This window comes from Cibotium barometz, chromosome 48 (genome assembly GCF_041138505.1).
Source record: "Cibotium barometz isolate CiBa-2024 chromosome 48, ASM4113850v1, whole genome shotgun sequence".
In the NCBI taxonomy this organism is placed as follows: Eukaryota; Viridiplantae; Streptophyta; class Polypodiopsida; order Cyatheales; family Cibotiaceae; genus Cibotium; species Cibotium barometz.
The window spans coordinates 32,627,065-32,654,107 of record NC_141093.1 but is presented as its reverse complement, the minus strand read 5'-3'; the positions used below and the strand labels follow the sequence as shown (position 1 = coordinate 32,654,107).

The window sequence follows — 27,043 nt, the reverse complement described above, 5'->3', positions numbered from 1 at the left end:
TCCTTCTATCAATAAGGAAGAGAAAAGATCTCAAGTGGGGACCACAGTTACCATCATTGCTATTAAGCATGGCCAGCCACTGTAGAGCCTATGAAGCAAGAGCATGAGCAATAGACAGCTTGGTCTAAGGATTTATGAATTCACAAAATTTATCTTGGAAGTATGAAGTTGGCTTTATGTGCACACGTTTAGCACTCTTTCCATATGGATATTGTGGATTATATTATCAAGCTTACGGGCAAGCTATACGGAGATATATCTCAGGATATCTTAAGGATATGGTGACGAGATATTTCTTCATGACCAACCTGGCAAAGAAAAGCTAAGTATACTTTGAGTTTGCAAAGTTGGTGCTTTGGCTATTTACTATGAAGTATTTTTAATGTTCACTAATCCTTGTATAGCCATGCAAGGAGAAAGGTGGTGTTGTTTGCCTTGAGATGGTTTCAGGGAAACATTCTTTTTTTTTTTCTTTTTTTTTTTTTCCCGAGAATCAGGGAAACATTCTTTATGGCTCCCTTTATTGGGATGGATTATATCTATGGAGATTTCTTTCTTGGATGAGATTTATATAGATATTGGGCTTCACAAGCAATTTCTATGGACGAATCTGTCCGAGTTTATAGAGAAGAAATCTTTGGATATCTCATGGATATGATGCCTTTATGGATAAAGTCCACCTCTACTCCAAGGTGTGTGGTTAGCACGGAGTATGTGGTAAGAGGTATGGTATACAGGTCTATGGATTCCTGGACTTCTTTCCTAGGGATTTGGATCCAACCTCAGGTTTATGGATTATTCTTTATGGCTCCCTTTATTTGGGATGCATTGGACTTATGGAACTCATGGTTCACATACCTTGTGTAGTGTTCTCTTGTCCTACGTGCTCTCTTGAAGATTGTTTCTACCATGTGTGGGTGGAACAATAGAGAGCAGATGGAAGGGAACATGGGCACTTCAAAGGGTAGTGACAAGCACAACATACCCTGTGTAGTGTTCTCTTGTCCTACGTGCTCTCTTGAAGATTGTTTCTACCATGTGTGGGTGGAACAATAGAGAGAACAGATGGAAGGGAACATGGGCACTTGAGAGGGTAGTGTGAGTTTGTGGCCGAAATGCTTACAAACTATGGTAGCAGAAATGCTTATGGAACACCAGGCTATTTATGCCTGCGAGTGATTGTTTTATCTTGTTACTTGTGCCCACCTCTCATCCAAGGTGTGTGGTCAGAGTACCAACACGAAGTGCAAGTGGTAAAGTGGTGTTTGCAGGAGACTTATTTTGTCTCACCCATTTCTTTGGGACATGGATTCTTCAGATATATTGGATTTTTGAGACTGTCTCGTCTCGCCCACTTGATGGGACATGATTATATCTTGAATATATGGCTTGAAGCTTAAAGTTGCGAACACTTTTTAAGAAGTTGGGGAGGATGTCACCAACCTCGACATTTCCCAATATAAAAGGGGTCTGGTGGACTCCAAGATGTCTAAATATTTGGAAAGTACAAGCTTTGGGAATGGGGGATTATCCTAGAATACAAAGGACCACACTCCTAAAATTTAGGAGAGTTGCTATTTTTGGCCCGACTCCGATGGAAATTTTGTTCACGTCATTACATTTGGAATTGAGCAGATACCAAGAGTTGGCAAAGTGCCTATGACAGAATGTCTATTAGTTGGGATATTTTTAGAGGTAAAGATTATGGAAGGACCCATCTCTTAGATTGGGACATGTGGCAAGAAAGTGGGCCAAAGTGAGACAAGTGGCTTGACACTTGTTAGAAAGTGGATCAAAGTGAGACAAGTGGCCTCACACTTGTCACTTCAGCTATTGTGTGGCTCTCCACTTGTCATTGTAGCCTTCTCTTGCCATTTTAGCTCATGGGAGGCCCAAATCTATAAATTGGAGCCCTCTCTCTTCATTAATAGAGGCTCTCTTGCTGCACACTAGCCTCTACCACCGTTACAAGCTGCCCTAATGATGGCTACTCTCTTTCTCTCTCTCTTGAAGGCTGCCCATGAAGAATACCGACTGTTGGGGACTGTTTTGGAGGCTTCCATCGCAAAGAAATACTGAAGGCAAGGATATTTAATCATTTATTATGATTTCTAGCCATTGTACTTGTTGTACCAACCCTTGTACCGGTTGTACGAGCTTTTGTACTTGCTGTACGACCCATTGTATCGGTTGTACCAGCTTCTATAATTACTGTACTAGCCATTGTACCTGCTACACTAGTCATTGTACATGCTGTACCAGCATTTGTACTTGCTACACCGGCTGTACTAGCTACTGTACTTACGGTACCAACCACTGTACCAGTTGTACCAACCATTGTACCTACTGTACCAGCTGAATGGAGAGTTGTACTTGCTGTACCAGCTCTATTACATGAAGACCTGTGGTTTTTGGGGAAGAATCAGTACCCACACGGAGGTATATGGATTATATTGTTGGCTTGGCATCTCTACAGCCTGTGTTCCGGCTTGGTTGCCTCGTTTTGGACTGTGTTATGGCATTTGTATATGGATAATCGGGCATCTCCCGTGGGGAGAGTAAGGCCCTCAAAGCTTGTACATGATATTATTCTCCTTGGGTGATAAAATACTCCAAGGGGGGGGTCGGCCCATTCCGGCCTCTATGCGGTGTCACACGTGCGAGCTCCATTTTCAGCATTTGTGGATGTTTTGTCCAGCTTTATGTTTTATGCAAAGTGATGATGGATATGTGTTAAGGCTGTGGCTATGTTTAAATGTTTTAATATGCATTGATGGTATCAACAAGTGTGTCAAAGGCCCTAGTCCCCCGGGCACCCGCCGCGAGTCACACATAGACTTACATCATAATTGCATGGAATATAAAATGGAAATGGTCCTAGACCAGGAAACACAAAACGGCTAGGAAGCGGCTGCAGGCAGGTCTTTAACCTTCAACACTATGAATGAGAAAATGTTGAAAGAGAGAAAAGAAACTTGGGGTAAAGCAAGATAGTGAAGAAACTTTGAGAAAGTCAAAACTTAGTGGGGGATATATTGAGAGGATATTAGACAACGCACGCACTCGCGTGTGCATGTGTGCATGCATGTGCTCTCGCATTTTTAATCCTCATGCTAGTTCCTAGTATTTTGGCTAATGTTTTTGTGCTGTATTACATACACAGGAAGGAAGAGATTTTCAAACTTGCGGAGTAAAACTGCGGCTGAGAGGGAGTTGGTTATCAAGCCATAGGGATTTGCTTTGTGGGGACTTCCAAAGTGATCACCAGTGCCAGTTCTTCAATTATTGTACTGCTTTCTCACTCTGGATCAGCTTGACCCTTAAAATTGAGATTCATAAATATAGCCTGTGATCTTCACTGTGGTTTTTTTTTTGTTTGGGAGCCACCAGGCAATAGCTATCGGGATATTCTACACTCCAAGAGGCCATCTTTCCATGTTGAGGGAGATACACAGGATGGCAAAATAATGGATGCCTACCTTCTGCACATGGTAAGTGACTTCCAAACATTGCGATTGATTTCAAAATTTGAGGACGTTGAGTTAGAAAGTAAAGCAGAGTCTTTGCTCCGCTTTTGAGGTATTGTTTTACTTTTTGGCAGCTGAATCACATTCTTAAAACACGAGACCTTGTGACAAAAAATAATGAGAAAAGAAGTACTACATCGGGGGTTGAAGAAGCTCCAAGAGATCAAGGCTTTACAAGGCCCAAGGTTAATTTGAAGCTCTTAGTTCCCTCTGATGTAAAGTGAGTTGTCTGATTGAAATTGGTAGTAGTGCTTCCATGGACTCTTGCCGTGTTATGGATGTTTTGTTTAAGCATTTGGCCATTAGATGGTGCAGTCAGAAGCATGTTACTTTGCTGAGTCCAGGACATGCTCGGTAAGATTGAGCCTTGATTCCGGGCATCTATTGGTGGTCTCCTGGGTACTGGATGATTATGGGATAGAAATCTAATAGCAATTGCATAGTTAGGCTCTACATTTAGAAGAAGGCTCTATCAATAGAGAGTGTTTCCCATTGTAGGATTGTTATGCACATGCAGATCTTAGAGAATCGTCATCATATTTTGCTGCTTGGCACAGTTGGTGTGCTGAGAAACCATCAAGACAAGGGCACGCAAAAATAGGATGCAACTTGCACCCATGCACATCCCGTCTGCTCCATTTACATGGCCAATGAGGTGTCACATAACTCTACATTCTTGTAAATGTGTTTCCCATTGTAGGATTGTTATGCATGTGCAGATCATTGTAGAGAATCGTCATCATATTTTGCTGCTTGGCACAGTTTGTTTGTTTCCCATTGTAGGATTCACGTGCAGATCATAGAGAATCGTCATCATATTTTGCTGCTTGGCACAGTTGGTGTGCTGAGAAACCATCAAGAAAAGGACACCCAAAAATAGGATGCAACTTGCACCCATGCACATCCCGTATGCTCCATTTACATGGCCAATGAGGTGTCACATAACTCTACATTCTTGTAAATGTGTGTACTCGAGTGCAGCTTCTCCCTTTAGGATTGTGAACCATTTACGAGCTGGAACACCGGGGCTGCTCGACAGGCACACATGGGATGCTCATTCAATTGAATGAGATGCTTTTTTGATGATATCCAAGAGTGAAGAACATTGGAAGCATCTGGCTGTTGTCTTTGAGCTTTTGCAACATTCACATTGACTGTGTCAATGTGAAGAAGAGTTAATTATTTTGGACAGAGATACAGTAGTTGGGGTGCATTGTGTCTAGGAAAGGCACACGGATGGATCTAGCAAAGCTCCAAGCCAGTTGAGCTTTGCACAGTGCATAAAGTTAGGAGTTTCTTGGGGCTATTTTGTAAAAACTACTGACAATTGTGCTAGGAGTTCCTTAGCAATGATGCTACTTGAACTATCAATGAAAACTTTAGTAAAAAAGCACATTTTATTCTAATTTCCGAGGCCATGAAGACAAAGCATCCAGCACAAATCTTTATGGAGCAGACATTTGGATGCCGAAGTCCATTGTTAGTGACCAAGATCCTCACACAACATGGAGGGCTCTTATGGAGTCAAATCTGAAATTTTCTTCAGCTTATCATCCTAAGATAGATGAATTGAGTGAGAAAAATTCTATGGTATTGGATATGTTGAAATTGTTGGGTTTTATGCTGTGTATGCACCCAGAGGAGTGCTAGTGATCATCAGTAGATTACTGGGGCACTTTTTACTTCAGTTAGTGGAGGTTTTTTCCCCCAGTTTAGCTTAGTTTCACTTATATTCAGTTTATAGGTGTTTTGGTCCACCCGGCACATTTTATGGCCGGACATGTGAACACATATCTTTAGGTCACTATTATGTGGCTATTGTACTTCACTTTTTCATCAAGCATAATACACTGAAGTCGTGTTCTCTCTCTCTCTTGGCTTCCACGCCTGTTTGAAGCTTCTCTAAACCCTAACCCTAACACCTCTGTTGCCTTCATTTGGTATCAGAGCATTGAAGGCTTGCCATTGCTGTACACATTCACTTTCATAAACTGCCCGTACATCTGCCCGTACATAGTTCGCCGCCTGCAGTAACCGTACAACTGCTCGCCTGCAGCAGCTGCCGTACCTGTTCGTCTCGCTGTCAGCACCCGTACCTGCTCCGTACAGTCAGCGTCGACTGTACTTGTCAACGCTGGTCGTCTGTCGACTGTACTCAGTCGACTGCTGAAGCCCGTATACTGTACCTGGTCGCTTCAACGCTGGTCGTCTGTCGACTGTACTCAGTCGACTGCTGCAGCTAGTACACTGTACCTGGTCGCCCTGCTTTACACTGTGCAACAGGCGTGGCCTTCCTTCCGTACCAGTCAGCACACGTCAGCGCTGCCTTGTCAGTACCTGCACAGCAGCGCCGCCTCATCAGTATCTTCACAGTACCTGCAAAGTACTTGCCTGCAGTCGCCTTCAGTCCTGTATAGTACAAGTCGACTGTACCTGCACAGTACAGTCAATTGTACTTGCTCTCTTGGTGGACTGTACCTGCATATGTACCACAACCTGCTCAATCAATCTGTGGTAAGCATTAAATATTCTGTTTTAGGGCAATACTATTTTCTCTGTGAAATTCTACAGGCACAACAGGCAGATTTTCTAGCAAAGAACTATACAGGTTTTTTGCACAGTTTGGGTGCAGTAAATTTGGGCATTTTTGGGGCATTTTGGCATTGTGTACGCCATTTGCTGCTCTACTCAGTCATTGGTGCTTTGAGCTGCACATTCAGAGGATTGAGAGTGCAGGCATATTTGGGTGAACTGTATTCAGTGGAGTACAGTTATTTTCAAGGTTTTTGCTATTGGGTTTTTTGATACACAGGTACAACATTGTGTGTAGGCATAATGGCAAATCAACAGCAGAGTGATGTATTCACGTATTTGTCTAAGGAAGACAAATTGGACGGCACGAACTACTCCTTGTGGAGTTTTATGCTGAAAAATGTGCTTGTGGCAAAAGGTCTTTGGGATTTTGTTAGTGGTGATGAACCACGTCCAGGTCCATTGGCTCCAGAGACTCCTCCCCAAGGGGGTGCTCGTGGACGAGGACAACAGGTACAGGCTCCAGGGCAGCCATTGCCTGTTCAAAGAACAAATGCTCAAAAGACATGGGATGCCAGGGATGCACAAGCTTTGTCACTCATTGCATTGTCAGTACAGAGGTCCATTATACCTCATATTCGTTCAGCTGGCTCTTCACAGAATGCATGGGTGACTTTGGAGCAGATGTATGCTGCTCGTAATGAGGCTAGGATCTCATTTTTGAAAAGAGAGCTGGAAAATCAGAAAATGAATGAAGGAGATGATATGTCTAGCCACTTAAACAAGCTGCAGGATTTGAGAGAGCAACTCATCAATGTGGATGAGATTATTCCTGAGACACAGTTTGTGTCCACCATCTTGCACTCTTTGCCAAGATCTTACTTGGCTTTTCATACCTCTTTGAACCTCAGCATGAGGAATGCTGTTGAACCTCTTAAGTATCAGGAACTTGTTGCTCTCTTACTACAAGAGGAGCAAATGAGGAAGAATATGAATATGAACACAAATGCTGAACAAGCATTTACTACAGATCAAAAGGGGAAAGGAAAAACTCAGCCAAAGAGTTCAAATCAAAATTCAGGTGATGGTGGTTCTTCACAGGATACCAAGAAAGGTGATGGACAGCCCAAGAAGAAGGGCAAATGTCATTACTGTAAGAAGCCAGGTCACTACATCACTGAATGTAGGAAGAGGATTGCCAAAGAGAAGGCAAAGGAAGCTGGGATGTCTGTTAATGATGCTTCTAAAGCTCCTCCAGAGACTGCTTCTTTTGTTGAGGACAGGGATTACTGTTTTTATACATGCAGCTATGATGCCTCTTGGTCTTCACAGGCACTCAGTATGACAGAGCATGCATGTACTTGGTATTTTGATAGTGGTGCCTCGAAGCATATCACATCTCGCAGGGATTTGTTTAGTCATGTTGGCCCTGCCCCTGTTGGCAAAACTGTTCAGTGTGCCAACAATGCTTCATATCCAGTTCGTGGCATTGGGGAGATTCAGCTCACAGCCATTGATGGCTCCATTCTCCGCCTTACAGATGCCTTATATGTACCAGGGATAAAGAAGAATTTATTGTCCATTTCTTCTTTAGCACATTGTGGTATGCAAGTCCACTTTGATGATGATAAATGCATGGTCAGAGACAAAGCTAATGCCTTGACCTTGATGCTTATTGGTACATAATGTCATGGACTTTATCAGTTGGATGCATTTCAGCCAGTGGATCAGTCTGCTTATAATGCATTCACTCTTACTCCAGCTATGGTTGATGCGGAGTTATGGCATGCTCGCATGGGGCATGTAAATTTTGGTAGTCTTATGCTTATGCAGCGACATAACATGTTTACAGATCTACCTCTCATGGAGAAGCCTCCAGATCACATTTGTGAAGCATGTATTTTGGGAAAAATGCATAGGTTTTCCTTCCCACGTGATCAGGCTCTAAGAGCAACTGCAAAGTTGCAGCTTATACACAGTGATCTTTGTGGTCCCATGCAGACGAAGTCATTAGGTGGTTGCTTCTATTTTGCAACATTTATTGATGACTTCTCTCGTATATGCTGGGTCTATCCTTTGACACAGAAATCACAGGTATATGATGCATTTTTGGCCTTTGTAGCACTTGCTGAGACAGAGTCAGGATGCAAGGTCAAGACTCTCCGTTCTGACCGAGGGGGGGAATATATGTCACATATGCTGAATTCCTTTCTTGGGAGTAGAGGTATAAAACATCAGTATACTACTCGTTACACTCCACAGCAGAATGGGGTTGCAGAAAGGAAGAATCGGTCACTCATGGAGATGGCCAGATGTATGCTAAAGGCAAAAAGGCTACCACATATCTTTTGGGTGGAAGCTGTCATGTGTGCTTGTCATATTTTGAATCGATGTCCCACAAAGGCATTGGTTTCTATTACTCCTTTTGAGGCTTGGCATGGCCGCAAGCCTTCTGTATCGCATTTTTGTATCTTTGGGTGTCTTGCATATGCACACATACCCAAAGAGTTGAGGAGGAAGCTGGATGATAAAGCCACAAAATGCATTTTTGTTGGGTATAGCCGTGAGAGCAAGGGCTACCGGTTATATGACCCACTATCCAGGAAGATATTCACTAGTCGGGATGTGATTTTTGATGAAAAATCAGAAATATCCATGGCTGGTTATGAGGTAAATCAGGCTGAAAATGATGTGTTTGAAGGTCTACTACCTATGGAGTTTCATTCCACAGTTGGTGATCCAACTCATGAGGGTACAGGACAGTCAACAAATGATGTAGGTGGTGCAGAAATTCAGCAGCAAAATGAGCCAGAAGCTGAACCAAATATGGGGCAGCAGGCACCACAGGTCAGACACATACCTAGATGGTATTTGAGGACATTACAGGACAGCCATTTAGAGAGTCCTCTTGCTGGTCGTACTCGTAGGGAAACAAGGACCAATGAGCACGCACACATCATGGATTTGAATCTGGTTATGGGAACCAGTTTACAGGATGATGATGAGCCTGATTCATTTGTGGATGCACGAGATAATGTGCATTGGAACAAAGCCATGCAAGATGAGCTTGATTCTATTAAAAGGAATCAAACATGGGATTTGGTTGATCTGCCCAAAGGCAAGAAAGCAATTGGTACTAAATGGGTCTATAAGTTGAAAAGACATGCAGATGGATCCATTGACAGGTACAAAGCCCGTCTAGTTGCAAAGGGCTATGCACAGAAGAAGGGCATTGATTATGAGGAGACATTTGCTCCTACATCCCGTATGTCGACACTTAGGTGTGTCATTGCATTGGCTGCACATCGTGGTTGGGTTGTTCACCAGTTGGACATAAAGACTGCATTCCTACATGGGGACCTCGAGGAGGAAGTTTATGTATTTCAGCCCATGGGATTTGCAGAACATGGTCATGAGGGGAAAGTTTGCAGGCTGAAAAAGGCCTTGTATGGTTTGAAACAAGCTCCACGAGCTTGGTATGCAAAAATAGATGCTTTCCTACTCACTCAGGGATTTGTGAACAGTCCATCAGAAGCCACTCTGTATGTAAAGAAAGAAGAGACAGATCTGCTGGTCATCAGTCTTTATGTGGATGATCTCTTGCTCATGGGATCAAATGATGACAAAATTGCAGCTTTTAAGGAGATACTGCAACAGACATTTGACATGTCTGACTTGGGGCTTGTACATTACTATTTGGGCATACAGTTTGTGCAGGATAAGAGAGGCATTGGGTTGTTGCAATCACGGTATGTTGCTAAACTTCTGGAGAAGTTTAAATTTCAGGATTGCAAACCTATTAGTACTCCTATGGAGCCTGGGATGAAACTGTCACTACAAGATGACAGTATTTCCTTTGATGCCACTATATATGCTCAAGCTGTTGGGTGCCTCATATACTTGTGTAATACAAGGCCAGATATTCAGTATGCAGTCTCTCATTTGAGCAGATTCATGCACAGCCCGCGGTTGTCACATTGGCAAGCTGTGTGTGTGGGAGAGATAGAATTAGGGTTAGGTCATTCATGTGTGGGAGACATACACAGAGAAGCACAAGGGAGAGAGAGAGAGAGAGTTGTGGGGATAAGTCAACTCATGAGGCATGAGTGTGTGACTCCCCTATCACACATGTATATTGCACTAGTACACATAGTGCACTTAGTACATTAAAAGTACTAAGTGTACTATGTACTATAACTTATGGGCTTGTACCCACTATAAGGGTGGGCATAACGCCTTTACCCCAACAACCTCCCACTTAAAGGCAAAGTGCCCTTAAGTAAAGGAAAAGAAAAATCAGCATGTACATGATAATATACAAGGCCATATCAAGGCTGAAACTGGCCTCATCCAATGCCCATCAAGTGTCTGCAATGAGCAAACCGCTCCGGAGGCAAACTCTTTGTCAACAGATCAGCCGGGTTGTCATCCGTGTGAATCTTAACAAGCTGAATTTGCTTGTTCTCTATCACCTCTCTGATGAAGTGATACTTCACATCCACATGCTTCGTCTTTGCATGAAAGACATGGTTCTTTGCCAACTGGATGGCACTCTGAGTGTCACAATGCAACAATGGAATATCCCCTGTATAACCCAAATCAACCACTAACCGAGATAGCCATAATGCCTCCTTGCAAGCCTCTGTGGCTGCAATATACTCGGCCTCTGTAGTAGATAAGGCAGTGCACTTCTGCATCCTGGATATCCATGACACAGCACCTCCTGTGAATGTAAACACATAACCGGTAGTAGACTTCCGGTTATCTGGATGACCGGCATAATCCGAATCCGTGTAACCATGCACTAATGCATCCTGTTTGCCAAAACAAATGCACATATCCTGTGTGCCCTTCAGGTATCTCATGACACCTTTCACTGCTTCCCAATGCTTCTTGCCAGGGTTGGCCATGTATCTAGAAACCACTCCCACTGCAAATGCAATGTCCGGCCTAGTAGCAACCATGGCATACATGAGACTGCCACAAGCTGAAGCATACGGAATCTTGGCCATATCAGCCCTGTCTCTATCTGACTGTGGGCTGTCCATAGCACTGAGTTTCACATATGGAGGCAAAGGAGTACTAGTCTTCTTCCCCCCGTCCATATTGAACCTCTGCAAGACTTTGCCAATGTATTCCTTCTGAGACAAATACAACACATGCTGATTTCTGTCCCGAAGTATCCGCATACCCAAGATGTGATTTGCATCACCCAAATCCTTCATATCAAAGGTTTCATGCAGCCTCTTCTTCAAGGCATCCATCTCTTTACGAGATTTTCCGGCAATCAACATATCATCAACATACAAGATGAGGATCAATAGACTGCCATCCAAAGCTTTCTTGGTGTACAAGCAGTGATCTATGTCACTTCTCCTGAATTTCTGAGATTTCATGAATGTATCAAATTTATGATACCATTCTCTTGGTGCCTGTTTGAGCCCATAAAGACTCTTTTTCAGCTTGCATACAAGCTTCTCCTTTCCACTTACTGCATAACCCTCTGGCTGCTGCATATATATCTCCTCATGGAGATCACCGTGAAGAAAAGCAGTCTTCACATCCATCTGAATCAAGTCCAGATCATCATGTGCAACCAAAGCCAACACAGCTCTAAGTGTGGTCATTTTGACCACTGGAGAGAAGATCTCCTCAAAGTCCACACCATATTCCTGCTTAAAGCCCTTAGCCACTAACCTGGCTTTGTATCTTGGCTTTGCATCAGATGTAACTTTGAGCCTGTATACCCACTTGCATGGCAAAACCTTCTTGCCTGCAGGCAAATGCACCAACTTCCATGTTCCATTTTTATGCAGAGAATCCATCTCTGACTTCATGGCACGCTCCCATAGAGCCTTGTCTGCCCTCTGTAAAGCCTCCTTATAACATGAGCGCTCCCCACAGTCAGTGAGCATCAAGTAGTCAACCCCTGGAACAAACCTGTCAGGGGCTCTGGAGGGTCTAGTGGACCTCCGTACCCAATGACCATCATTTGCAGGTTGCTGTCCAGCCTGCATATATCACCCATTGGTGGCTCCTGTTCCATGCCATAAGGCTGAAATATAATGCCCGGTATCTCCTCTAACTGTGGTATATCCATAGGGATATCTTCTGCCATCTCTGGCTGTACATTTGGACCATTTTCAGCACCATTTAAGGGCTGGTTTTCCTGCTGTAATGGCTGATTTACAGCCCCTTGTTGTTGTCCATGATGTCCATCATCATCAAAGATGACTCTGCCAGGCTCCTGTTGCCTTGCAGGCTCCTTATACATGCATGTTTCATAAAAAATGACATCATTGTTGCGTATGATCTTTCTATTCATGGGATCCCAAAGTCTATACCCCATTTCACCTCTGTCACCATATCCTAGGAATATGCATTTGTGAGACTTAGGATCAAGTTTGGTGCGCATTTCCCTGCGTATGTGCACGTACGCAACGCAACCAAACACTCTCAAGTGCTTGTATGACGGAGGCTTCCCTGTCCATACTTCTTCTGGCACTTTCCCACCAAGCCTCGTGTTAGGTGACCTGTTTATAAGGTGAACGGCTGTCATAACAACTTCAGCCCAAAAACCATGAGGTAATGCAGCATGTGACAACATAGAACGGACCTTCTCCTGAATGGTCCTGTTCATCCTCTCTGCTGTCCCGTTTTGTGGAGGATCATAAGGAGTAGAGAGCTCCCTCTTGATGCCTTTAGCATCACAAAAGTTCTGAAACTGTTTGGACATATACTCTCCACCATTGTCGGAACGCAAAGCCTTCAGTGTTTTGCCAGTTTGATTCTCAACATGAGCAACAAACTTCTGAAACACTGAGAATGTATCACTCTTCAAACGAAGAGGATAGACCCACACCTTGCGTGTGGCATCATCAATAAAAGACACAAAATATTTTGCCCCTCCCAAAGAAAGCTGAGGCATCTCACATACATCTGTATGCACAAGCTCTAACTGAGCATCTTTTTGTCCAAGAGCTTTCTTGTGGGGGCACTGTAGTTGCCTACCATATATACAATGCTCACAAAACTGAAAACTTGAAAACTTTAGAGAAGGCAAGTAACCCAAACGAGACAATTGCTCCATTCCCTTGACACTCATGTGTCCCAACCGGCTATGCCACATAGAGATTTTCGGCAGCTCGGTTGCATTTACATTAGCATGGTGACAAACACCTGCATGCATGAAATAAAGAGTGTCCACCTTAGAGCCTCTGGCAACAACCAGTGAGCCCTTACTAATTTTCCACTTTCCACGACCAAATGTGGTAACATAATCAGCATCATCAAGCTGTCCAGTAGAAAGCAGATTCTTCTTGATCTCAGGCACATGCCTGATATCATGGAGCATAAGCTGTGAGCCATCTGAAAACACAAGCCTCACATCACCTCTGCCAAGAATCTTGCATGCATGGTTATCACCCAAATAAACCACTCCTTCATTGCCTGCAGTATACCTGACAAACAAGTCTCTGCAACCTGTGACATGAAAGGAGGCACCTGAATCAATGATCCATGAGTGCATACCATGACCACCTGTAAGAAGTGAATGGGCATCAAGTGAAGACGTAAAGAGGACCTCATCCTCACTGCCACCTGCATGTGACACATTGATTTCTTCAATATTGACTCCACTTTTGCCCTTTGGCTTTACATCTCTTGCCACAATAATGGCATTCCAAATCCTTTTTGGAGCGAGACTTGCTCCTTCCCCGTTCTTGGCTTTTACCCCTTTGTTGGGATCTCCCACGTGCATTCATTGCATTGGACTTTCCAACAGAGTTGTTTTTCCTGTTCATCTCTTCTTGAAGAAGAGCACCCTCAACATCTGCATATGACAGCATAGCATGCGAATTGCTAGTGGCTGTCCTGAATGTGTCCCAACTCTCTGGCAAAGTGCATAACAGAAAAGTGGCTTTGAACTCATCGTCCATTGCCAACTTTTGATTTATAACTTGGCTGACAATACCATTAAACTCATTGAGATGGGCTGTCATAGATGCCCCTTCCTTCATCTGAAGACCTATGAGTTTCTTCAACCAATACACTTTGCTTGAGGCACTTTGTTGGGCATACAAGTCCTGCAATCTCTGCCACATTCCCCAAGCTGTCTTCTCTTCACGAATGCTGAAAAGTAATGAGTCTGACACAGACAACATGATAGTAGATCTTGCCAGCTCATCCATATCTTCCCACTCTTCAACAGTAAGAGAAGCGGGCATTACACCCCTTTCTTTGATAGGCTTGTGCTGCTTTTTCTGGAGCAACACATTGTAGCACTGGGTTTGCCAAATATCATAATTTTGCGAGCCTTCAAGCTTCTTGATGTGAAGCAATGAAGAGCTCTCACCTGTGGTTGCCATAGCAAAATGCAACCTGTCAATGCCTGACTCCCTGCAAAAATGTGCAAACACTGCACCAAAAGCACACAAAGTGCTCACAGTTTTTCTCCCAAGCTTTATCTCCCACTGCGGAAGCAAGAATGCAACTTTTCTCCCACTGTATGTGATGAAAACACCAAAATCTGGTTGCTGCAGATTTTGGACAGCACCTTAAATGTGCTCTTTTGCCCTTCCAAAGTACTGTACAGCAGTACCAAGTGCTCACCAATGATGTACCAAACCTGTACCGGCAAGTACAGCAGCTGAAATTGAACCTTTTGGTCACTCAAAACAGTGTACAGCCATGCCAAAACTTGCACAAAGCTGTGCCAAATCTGTACCAGCAGGTACAATAGCAATAAATGCTCTCCTGGCTGTCCAAATGAGTGAAAATCAGACTTTTACAGTCCCGTACACTGCATACAACAGTCCTGAACAGAAATTGGGCAAAAGCCCCTTGACTGCAAGCTGATTTTTGAGGGTTCAAGGCATAAATGTCTTGCCTGCTGCTTTGCCAAGCTCAACAAGCATACAAACTTGAAAAGCCCCTTGAATTAAGATCAATTTCTGATCATACATGGTACATTGACGCACATGAAGGCATCCAGAGTGTTCACGATGCTTTCCCCTGGGCCACATATACATCAAATACATGAAAGCCCCTTGATTTACAGGCACATTGAGTGCTTGTAAGGCATCAACACATTATCCACAGCATCAAATGCGATTGCCTGCATGCAAATCAACCAAATCGGCACAAAAGCCCCTTGATTTGCATTGCAATTTGCTGCAATTTTGCCCAAATGTGCGATTTTTCACATCATACAGCATGTATGAGTGCTTAATTGCACAATTACATCAAAAGACCCAAATTTCGACATCCAATTTCCTGCAAATTGATCCTGATTGTGACCAATTTCCTGCAAATTGATCCTGATTGTGACCAATGTCACCCAATTTTGCCAATTTTGCTCAAAATTGAGCAATTCGACACCTGTACCTGCTCAATTGTTGATTGTACTTGCTCAATTGCAAATCCCAAAAAAAAAATTGAGGAAAATACGTTGTAATTTCTGATTTTTCTTCAATTTGCAGGCTGTTGCAGGAGATGGGGGCAATTCTTGCTGCTGCAGATTGTTGGTGCAGAAAGAGTGCTCTTGTGATTTGCTACGGGTACTGCCCCGCTCTTGTTTTGTTACACCTCCGCTCGAGAGTTTTACGCCTTGTGGCCAGGCGTTAGTATATGCGCAGCTATATTGCGGTGGCCAGTCCTCAACCAGTCACTCAAGAGAGGAGTCGGCTCGCTGCTCAGAAGCGTCCGTGGTGGTCACTATTGCGGCCAGCAGGCGGCGTAATTGGGTTCGATGGATTCGAAGGCGTCGACTGCGTCGAGCGTTGCTGTAGGCGCCTGGCAGCGCTGACACGCCTGTAATTCTTGCTGCCGCCTTCGCTTACTTGTCTAACGCCAGCCGCGCTAGAATTCGATGGACGCCCGCCACCAACTTCGCTAATAATTCAACGCCTTCGCTAAGCTGCCGCCGACTCGCTGTGTAGTGCTACGTCGCCTAGCGCCAGTGGGCAGCCCGCCTGGCTGCTGGGCAGCCCTCGCTTGGCTGCTGGGCAGCTGGGGCAGTCCACGCTGCTGGCTGGGCAGCAGCTGAGCAGCCCACAATGGCTGGGTTGCCTATGCCCAGCTGCTGGGCAGCAGCTGAGCCAGCCCACGCCTACTGGCTGGGCAGAAAAAATTCAGCAGGCGACCAGCATGATAGGGCTGAATACGACCAGAACAGAAGGACAGAAATCAGCAGGAGCCATCAAGGAGAAGAGGGAGGGACCAAAGCTCTGATACCAGTTGTGTGGGAGAGATAGAATTAGGGTTAGGTCATTCATGTGTGGGAGACATACACAGAGAAGCACAAGGGAGAGAGAGAAAGAGAGTTGTGGGGATAAGTCAACTCATGAGGCATGAGTGTGTGACTCCCCTATCACACATGTATATTGCACTAGTACACATAGTGCACTTAGTACATTAAAAGTACTAAGTGTACTATGTACTATAACTTATGGGCTTGTACACACTATAAGGGTGGGCATAACGCCTTTACCCCAACACTGTGAAGCGTGTATTCCGTTATTTGCAGGGTACCTTGTCTCTTGGATTGCTTTATCCTGAGGGGGGTGACATGCAGTTATACGCTTACAGTGATTCAGATTGGGCTGGTGATTTTGATACCAGACATTCCACTAGTGGAAATTGTTTCTTTCTTGGCTCTTCATGTATTTCTTGGCTAAGCAAGAAACAGACCACAGTGGCCACTTCGTCTTGTGAGGCAGAGTACAGAGCAGCCTACACTACTACTGTTGAGTGTGTTTGGCTGCGTCGTCTCATGACTGATATGGATATTTCAGTGGAGGAGCCTACACCTATCTATACTGATAGTCAGAGTGCCATTGCTGTGGCCAGGAATCCTGTGTTTCATGCTCGCACGAAACACATTGAGATTCACTATCATTTTGTTCGGGAGAGACTCCAGGCAGGAGATATCAGTCTGATCTACTGTCCTACAGATCAGAATGTCGCAGACATCTTCACCAAGGCATTACCACGTCCGAAATTTGAAGCATCCCGCAGTGCTTTGAATTTGTTTCCTTTTGGTGGATGATGTACAGTGATCACATATCACTCCAGGGGGGTTTGTTGGGTTTTATGCTGTGTATGCACCCAGAGGAGTGCTAGTGATCATCAGTAGATTACTGGGGCACTTTTTACTTCAGTTAGTGGAGGTTTTTTCCCCCAGTTTAGCTTAGTTTCACTTATATTTAGTTTATAGGTGTTTTGGTCCACCCGGCACATTTTATGGCCGGACATGTGAACAGATATCTTTAGGTCACTATTATGTGGCTATTGTACTTCACTTTTTCATCAAGCATAATACACTGAAGTCGTGTTCTCTCTCTCTGTTGGCTTCCACGCCTGTTTGAAGCTTCTCTAAACCCTAACCCTAACACCTCTGTTGCCTTCAGAAATGTTATATTTGTAAGAAAAATTGGCAAGGAAGAAATATTTGTGGTTGTTGGAGTTTGTGTACAACACCATGATACATTCTTCAATAGGAAAGACACCTTTAAGATAATCTATGGTCAGGTGGTGTGGCCTCTAATACTTCATTTAAATAAGGAGATATTTGCTACAGATGGGTATCACAGACTTGGATACAACCTTTTGTGCATATTATAGACTGTATGTTATGGTAGTGATATGTGAACTCATCTAGGATGAGGCCGGGGTACTTTTTCCCTCTTTAGGAGGTTTTTTCCCTTGACCGTGTGAACACCCTGTTATCCACATTTTAGGGTGTACTTATCTTTTGTACTTGGTATACATTTCATTATCAGGCAATCTACGTCGAGTTGTGTTCTCTTCCCTCTCATGCTTCTCTGCATCTCCACAATTGTGTGTGTGTGTCTGTCTGCATTGCTGTTGCTGCTGCATCCCTGACCCCAACATTTGGTATTACACCTGTCCAGGTTTCAGCCTCCTGTGCCTAAGCGCCACCTCTGTATGCAGTATGCTGTCCCCTCCTGGACCCCTCTTGTGTGCTGTCTCTAGCGGCCTTGCTGGCCGCACTCATCGCTGTCCTTGAGGACCCTGTAGTCTGCACCTTCGCCGCCCACCTCCTGGCCCAGCAGCTTTAGTGCCCACAACGCTCTGCTTCCGCCCATCTCCGCCGGTGGCACCACCTGCTCCGCTTCGCCCTCGGGGGTCAGGAATTTGGGCGGCATGCACAACGGTGCAGTGCCAGCCGAGCAGAGACCACCTGGAGAACCCATTTTTCGGTCCCTTCGCCGCAGTTGCACCCACACCTCTGTTCGCACGACCTTTGGCGCTGTTGCTCCTACACCCTCTCCTTGCTGTCAACCTACGGCGTTGACATTGATCTTGTGCACCACTTGCATATGCTACATCGTCTGCCTCGCTGAGACATTTTCTTTGCTTCCTACACTTTGCTATTTTCAACACATTTGCAGGTACTCTGTCATCAGTGGGTCACTTGGCAGCATTACATGGGCACTGCACTTACAGTGTGTTGGCTAGGTTAACATTTGGTGTGGGCCATGATTTTTTATTTTTATTTTTTGCAGATAAAAATGGCCGGAAATGATGTGTTTGGGATGCTTGCCGCGCCGAAGACAAGATGGATGGGACCAGCTACCCGTTGTGGTCTTATATGATGTGGCATGCCTTAGTTGCACAGGGTTTTTGGAATGTGGTTAGTGGGGTTGAGGCATGCCCTACCTCACAAGCAAGCTACAGGTGCATTGGAGTGTGATTATGCGTCCATTGTGGCTAGAGTTCGTGCACCCCTTCCTATTGCAAAATAAACAAGATGGGATGGCAGAGATTGCAATGCAATTGCCTTGATTGCATTGTTAGTGAAGAGGGGTATTATCCGGCACCTTTGCTCATGTAAGTCTGCCAAAGATGCTTGGGATGCAATTGCAGCATTGTACCATGTACATAATGAGGCATGTGTTACTTACTTACACATGCAACTTGAGTGTGTGAGGGAGACTCGATGGCTGAGTTCCTTACCAGGATCAAGGATTCTAGAGTGCAACTTGTTAGTGTTGATGAGGCCTATCCGGACGATTCTTTGGTGCCTACTGTCCTCAATGCTTTATCAGACTCATACCAGAGTTTTACCATTAGGCTCATGATGAAGGGGGTAATCCAAATGCCCTCACTTTTGATGAGCTCCTTACTAGGATCAAGGATTCCAGAGAGCAACTTGCTAGTGTTGATGAGGCCTATCCAGACAGTTCTTTGGTGCCTACTGTTCTCAATGCTTTACCTGACTCATACCAGAGTTTTGCATTTACCATTAGGCTTATTATGAAGGGTAATCTAAATGCCCTTACTTTTGATGAGCTAGTTTCTATGCTCTTGCAAGAAAAGCAATCCCGTTGTCCCTTTTTTTTTTTGACTAGCCTTAGGCCCAAGATCCTCTCCTAGTTACCATTTTTCATCACTCATAGGTGCATGTCCACACGTAGGTGCTTTTTCAATCCGCCCACAGGCGATGCCGTTGAGGAAGCACCATGTGAGGTTTTGAACCCAGGACCTCTTGGTCCTAGTCAAAGATCTCTACCACTTGAGCTATTACCTCATTGGCAAAAAAACCGGTCTGTCTTGTGTGTTGGGAATCATGCACTTGTTGCTAGTAAAGAGGCACAGAAAAAGCCTCTTCATAGGGTGGCGACAAGCCAAAGGAGGATTCACCAATCTTCTAGCAAAGATGCCAAGCAAGGGGGTGAGACTCTAAAAAAAAAAGGCAAATGCAATTATTGTCGAAAGCCAAGCCATTACATTTTGGGCAAGATGCAACGGGCATCATTCCCAAAAGATGGTTCGGTGAGAGCTGTCAAAAAATTACGTCTAGTACATAGTGATGTATACGGTCCTATGAGGACACCATCTATCAAGAGATACCTTTACTTTGTGACATTTATTGATAATTACTCCAGGCATGCTTGGGTGTATCCGTTGAAGCATGCGTTAGAGGTTTTTATGTGCTTCAGAGACTCCATGGCTGAAAATGTGTTTGCATATAAAGTTGGTATCCTTCGTACGGATCGGAGGGGGAGTATATTATCTATATACATGTCTGAAAGAGGCATAAAACATCAATGTACGGTGCCCTAGATACCTCAGCAAAATAGTGTGGTAGAGAGGAAGAACATGTCTCTTATGGAGATGGCACGTTGCATGGTGAAGGAGCAAGATTTACCTCATGTTTTTTGGTTGGAGGGTGTTGTGTGCCGCTTACGGGCTGAATAGATGCCCCACCAAAGTCTTACAGATATTGACACCTTATGAGGCTTGGAATGGTAGGAGCCCCTGTGACTCACATGTGTGTGTTCAAATGTGTTGCTTATGCTCGTGCTTGAGTAACACTGCAGAGTAAGCTTGATGACAAGGTGGTCATTTTTTTTGTGGGATATAGCGCGGAAAGCAAGGGGCATAGGTTCTACCATCCGGCCACAAAGAGGATTTTGGTGAGCAAAGACGTTTTTTTGTGGAAAGCTTTGTTCAGCCCAAGCTTACATGCAAAAAACAGAAAGGGGTATGCCCACAAGATTTGTTTGATACACTCTTACCTTTGTACAATTTGGGTCAACCTTATGTAGAACAATCAAGTGCTCAACAAGGTGCTATGATTCAGCCCCTAACAACTTGCAAATCAGCCCCCATTGGTTGAGATTCAACTTGTTTTACAGTTCACAGATTTGCCTATAGAGGAAGCTGTTGTGGAGGATGCAGTGGATGAGGAATGGACAGCCATTCAGGAGTCGAGACGGGTGTTGAGATGGGTGCCGGATACATTACATGATAGGAGAATGTCAACTCCTTTGCCTAGCAAGATACGATTAGGTTCTCATTATGCATACTTATGTTGTGGATGATGCTCTCCTTGCCAGTTCATGCAATGAAGAGGAACGTGTTTTCTTTGAGGAAGCACATAAAGATGATCATTGGATGCGTGCCATGCAGGGGGGGGTGACTGTGACTTAATTCTTTAAGGATGACACTTGGTATTTGGCTGATTTGTCTCATGGCAAGAAAGCCATTAGTACAAAGTGGGTTTACAAGCTAAAGAGAAAGGCAGATGGTAGTGTTGATGACTGCTACAAGGCTAGGCTTGTTGGAAAAGGTTATTCTTATCAAAAGGTCATTGACTATGATGAAACCTTTGCTCCCACGTTATGTATGACTAGTATCATTACATTGGCAGCACACCATGGTTGGCATGTACATCAGTTGGATATCAAGACTGCCTTCTTGAATGGTGATTTACATGAAGAGGAATGTGTATCTCAACCTTGTGGGCTTGTTTAGAAGAGACAGGAGAAGAAAGTATGCAAGCTACGAAAAGCTTTGTATTGCTTTAAGAAGGCTCTCAGAGCATGGTATGAGAACATTGATGCATACTTGGTTGCACATGGTTTTTGCAATAGTCCAAGTAAAAGTACTCTCTATGTCAAGAAGACTAAAGAGGAATTTTTGGTTGTCTTTACGTTGATGACATGTTGCACACGTGCCCTGATGATGATAAGATTTCAGCCTTCAAGATTACATGCGTCATTTGAGATGACAGATTTGGGCCCATTGCATTACTATTTGGGCGTTCAATTTCTTTAGCATGATGATGGTATTGTCATGTTGCAGTCGAAGTATATACAGAAGTTGCTGAAGAGGTTTAATCTTGAAGATTGTAAGCCTGTTGCTACACCAAAAGGGGCAAGTGCCAGGCTTAGTCTCCAAGAAGAGGTTTAATCTTGAAGACTGTAAGCCTATTGCTACACCAGTAGAGATAAGTTTTAGGCTTAGTCTCCAGGATCTAGGTGACCCTTTTGATGACATGTTGTATCAGTAGGCTGTTAGATGTTTGAGTTACTTATGCAATACAAGGCCAAATATTCAGTTTGGAGTCTCCTAATTGAGCAAATTTATGCATAGCCCAAGTAATAGGCATTGGCAAGCTGTTAAGTGGGTTTTCTACATGCAGGACACTTAGTACCTTAATAGCACCTTAATAGTTCTATCCTAGGGGGGTGAGTCAAAGCTGCATGCCTTAAGTGATTCTGATTGGGCTGGATGTTATGACTCGAAAGTGCTCACTAGTGGCTTATGATTTTGTCTTAGTGATTCATGTATTTCATGGCTTAGCAAGAAGGAGCCAACTGTGGCCACTTCGAGTTGTGAAGCTGAGTACAAGGTAGCTTTTATAGCTATAGTTGAGTGTGTTTGGTTGAGACACCTTATGGTTGATTTGGGTGTTGGACAGTTGTCCTCCACTACCATATTCACTGACATCAGAACGCATTGGTAGTTGCAAGGAACCTTGTGCTCCATGCTCGTACAAAGCACATTGAGGTTATTATCACTATGTTAGGGAGAGACTCTCTGCAGGAGAGATCAAGCGTGGTTTATATGCCTACGTATGACAACATGGAAGATTTGTTCACAAAGGCTCTTTCTCGTGAGAAGTTCGATGCTTTTTTGCAAAGCTTGGTCTTATTGTCTTTTGTGGATTGATAAGACATATTCCTTTACATGTTCAATTCTAGGAGGGATTTGTAGACTGTATGTCATGGTAGTGATATGTGAACTCATCTAGGACTAGGCAAGGGCACTTTTTCTCTCTTTAGGACTCCCCCTCCCTCCCCCCTTTCTCTTCTTGACCGTGTGACCATTCTCTTATCCACATGTTAGGGTGTACTTATCTTTTGTACTTGGTGCACATTTCACTATCAAGCACTCTACATTGAGTTGCGTGCTCTCTTCCCTCTCATGCTTCTCTACATCTCCACGATTGTGTGAGTGTGTCTATCTGCATTGTTGCTGAGTGCTGCATCCCTGACCCCAACACAGACAACCTTGAAAAAGTCTAAAAAACGGCCTAAAAAAGCTGCCAAGGAATGCTGATGACATATAGATCTTCAGAATGGTGATTGGGTTTTGCTCAAATTTGAGAAAACTTAACCTCGGAACATGAAAGTGTCATGTGCATCCCATATGTGGATGACATTGTGCATTTTGTGACACTGTGCAAGAGTACAAAAGATGGGACTGAATTTGCCCGATTGTGGACTGACCTGTGATCTGTGTTTCTACATCAGAAAGGAGCATGCCTGGATGCGCACAAACGGGCTGGAGACACGGTTGAATTGGCTGCCCCCTGGCTGCTGTGTATTAGACCTCTACTGGGCCTCGTGTTTGCATTCACAAACTGCTACTCGAAGTGCCTGCACCAGAGATGAGATAGCAAACCTCTTCCTTGCTTGCATTGGAGCAGCTGGCTGGACGTTGATTGCTCGCAAGTGATTGAGATGGCCATGACAAAGCCCAATCAACCTTATTTATAGGTGTTCATGGGCTGGTCGAACTGGTTGATCTGGACTGTAAGGCTGGCTGGTCCAACCAACTGGCATAACAGGCTAATCATGGGCCTTTATGCCTTGAATGGGCTGCCCATTGGGATCCCCTTGCCTACACATGTTGGCCACATGCAAAATGCACAAGACTAATCTCAGAACTGTCAAGAAAGATCACTTGAGAAGCTCTGTAGAGAAGAGCCGGAAGAATTCTCTTTCGGTTATTGAGCTGAAGGCAACATCCAGGAGCGACCCACGTGCGTCCTATTGGATGGTTGCTTGAGTGCTGTATTAAGCAACATGCCTTTGTCATCCGACATTATTTTAAAAACTAGATCTCATGGAAGTGGGACTAATCTGAGTATTCTGAGGACCGTTTGCAAACTAGACCAAGAAAGACGCAAAGAGCATGAAGAAAGGAGAAGACCACCAGATGAAAGGGACATGGGGATGTGCGATCATCCGATGCTCCTAGACAGCTTTGTTGTCACTAGATCGGACTGGATACAAAGTCTAATGGATATGGTAGAGCGTGGGATGGTTGCCCAAGGTTGATCTAGACGGGTACCACAAGAAGGTAACCGTTGGGATGCCAGTGCAGAAGACCCTCTAAGAGTTGATGCGTGATTCTACAAGGACCCAACATTGTTGATGGCGGCTAGTTCAGAAGTAGTGCTGACCCGGTCAACAAGTTAAGTAGGAGGGTATGTCACATGCATCCCACGCTTGAATGCCACATGGACATGACTGTAAGCATGCTCTACTAGATAGGTGCCCGACCTAAGTCCGAACACTGCATTTTGTTAGCCGTTGTCCAGGGACGAGTCACCAATGTATCGTCAAGATGGTTGGTCGAGCTATACAAGCCCTGAATGGGTGTTGTGCCTGTCCGGCACCAAAACCCACTGGAAGTATGTAATGATGTACAGTGTTCCCAGACACTTGTTAGACGCATGCCGCGTTGATGTCTAGATATGTAGGCACGAGTATGGCTAAATGTAAATCAAAAAGTCCTGTGGTACTAGCTTTAATCTTGATTAGGGTACTTGGTTTGGGGCTGTTGGCAGCTTCTAAAACAGGCCTTGTTAGATGCATGTCAGGTCAATGTCTAGGTATGTAGGCATGAGTATGGCTAAAAATAGACCATGGGCAGCCAAGATAGGCCTTTGATGTGTGTAAGCAAGGCCGCTTGGTTAGGAGACCCAATGGGCAGCCTGTTCAAGACAGAAAGGCCCACGTACGATCAGCCCCTTAAGTCGGCTGGGCCAATCCTACAGCCCAGGTCAGCCAGCTGGACCAGCCCATGCACACCTACAAATAGGGTTGTTTGTGCTTGGTCGTGGCCATCTCAATCACTTGCAAGCAATCAACCTGTAGGCAGCCGTCTAGCAGTTTGATTGGAGACTAACGCAAGCATGGAAGAGGTCCGATATCTGATCTCCGGCACTGGCATTCCAGGAAGCAGTTTGCACATGTCAAGGCAATCACAAGGTCCTGTAGAGGTCTAAGGCACGGCAGTCAGGGGGTGGCCAGTTCAGCCTGTTTGTGTGCATCCATACGTGCTCCCTTCTCAGGTAGAAAACAGATCACAGGTCAGTCCACTCTTGGGCAGATTCAGCGGTGTCTTTTGTTACCATTCATATCTGCAGCAATTAAACAAATACTCCACTTGTGGAAGGGGTCCTTCAGTGGGTATTAGGACCCTATCCCGTGAACTATGCACCTCTATCTCTCTCCACCCATCACAGATCCTCACATCTGGCACACTTCTCTACACTCACTTTACCGTATTCCCAGTCAGCCTCCACTCCCACTCCCACACCCACCCGAACCTGGCCCCACTACATCCACTTTCTTCACATCAACCACGGTGGAAAAGGCCATCCGGAATTTCCAAAACGTCTGCTCCTAGGATCATGAGGGGATTAGATCAGTGCACCTATCACATGCAGCCGACACCCTTGCACCCCGCTTGGCTTACATGTTTAACAGCGCACTAATGGAAGGCTTTCCCCAAGCTTGGTCATCACACATCATCTCACCCACACACAAAGCTGGGGACAATTTGGAGCCCAATAACTACAGGACCATCATGATCAGCCATACCTTGGCCAAGCTATATGGATCCGTGATGGAGACAGAGCTCAGCTCATTGGCAGAAAGAGGGGGGCATAGAGCATGAGGCCAAGTAGGGTTGAGGCGGACATTCTCCTTGGATCACATCTTCACACTCAGGAGCCTCATTGAGCAGGATGCTGACGCCTCTTGTCACGTGCACGTCCGTGCCATGGCTAATCTTCGGCATGAACAACATAATCCTTGATTAGGATAAGGAGATAGGACAACTTTTAGGTCATCTTCAGTGTCATCATCATCAGCTTCAGCACCATCATCATCACTATTTGCAGCATCAACATCGTCATCATCAGCATGGAGACTTTGGAATCTCTGCCGACAGCCCATCTGCAGTCAGCCGACAAAGATTTTCAAGTCTCCATGGTGGTGATGATGATGTTGATGCTGCTGATAATGAGATGTCATGTGCACGCCCGTGCCATGGGTAATCTTCGGCATGAACAACATAATTCCTGATTAGGATAAGCAGATAGGACAACATTTAGGTTATCTTCAGTGTCATCATCATCAGTAGTATTATCATCAGCATAACATTAGTACCATCATCATCAGTAGCAGCAGCAGCATCATCATCATCATCATCATCATCAGCTTCAGCACCATCATCATCATTATCAACAGCATCAACATCATCATCATCACCATGGAGACTTGAGAATCTTTGTCAGTTGACTGCAAATGGGCTGTCGGCAGCCAGCAGAGGGTCCCAACCAGCCGGCAGCCAAGCGCCAGAAGGAAGGGCAATAAGATGGGCAACAGGGAAGTCAAGCGCAGCATTTGTTGGGAATTTTCTTCATTTATTTTGTCCAGCAGCAGGCTGACATCTTTTTGGACTGGCCTACTTGCTCCTCCTTGCATATATATAAGTACAAGTCATAAATCGTTTCCTGCAAATCATTCCATCATTCATTCAGCATAGAAGTTATCAGTAGAAGAGTTATGTAGGGTGAGAGGTCAACATTGCCCTTTGTGGCTGACCAAGGGCCTCAGTCATGTACGTTCAGTAAGCAACCTTTTTGTACCATGTAATACAAAGAAAAACCTTGACACCAATCTCTCTCTTCTTCTCTCTCCTCGGTCTTAATCATGTTTATTTAGCATCTTGTTCTTAATCAGGCTTAGGGTTGTGGATCAGTACAAGGCTTCCATGCATGCAACATTGGTATTAGAGCATTCAGGTTCAGCCCACTAAGCATAGTCCCAAGAAGGTGCATAGATCCGGCAGAAGAATGCAACAAGGTAGCAGATGGAGTGGTTTGCAAAACAGGCGAAGCTAGAAGAAGCATTCCCTAAGGGTATGTACGCAGAACCAATACATCATTAAGCTCTTAGATCATTTTTGAAGGCCTAGCAACATGCATGATCAGTTCCGGCAGGTGACCCACCTCTGTGTCAGGGGTAAGGGAAAAGCATGCATGGGGACATCAATGGAACAGATGCTCTGTTCTTTAGCAAGACTTGGAAGTGGAGATCATACGTGAAGGTGTTTAGACAAAACTATCAGTCAAATTCACAGTTAGTTAAAGT

At 44.6% G+C, this 27,043-nt stretch overlaps 1 protein-coding gene across 6 annotated transcripts in view; it reads left to right on the top strand.

Annotated features, from left to right (window-relative positions):
- Positions 1–27,043, top strand: part of NOF1 (U3 small nucleolar RNA-associated protein) — a 95,203-nt gene that overhangs the window by 29,025 nt on the left and 39,135 nt on the right. For 4 of the 6 annotated variants that reach the window (XR_015263961.1, XM_086785731.1, XM_086785735.1 and 1 more), the window contains 3 exons: positions 3,164–3,287; positions 3,391–3,491; positions 3,602–3,712. Coding sequence is in view for 5 of the 6 variants with exons in the window: in XM_086785731.1 (XP_086641857.1) it covers positions 3,164–3,287; positions 3,391–3,491; positions 3,602–3,712 (336 nt within the window). In the remaining variant the exon portion in view is untranslated. The remainder of the gene's footprint in view (positions 1–3,163; positions 3,288–3,390; positions 3,492–3,601; positions 3,713–27,043) is intronic. The other 2 variants (XM_086785732.1, XM_086785733.1) reach the window with 2 other exon arrangements.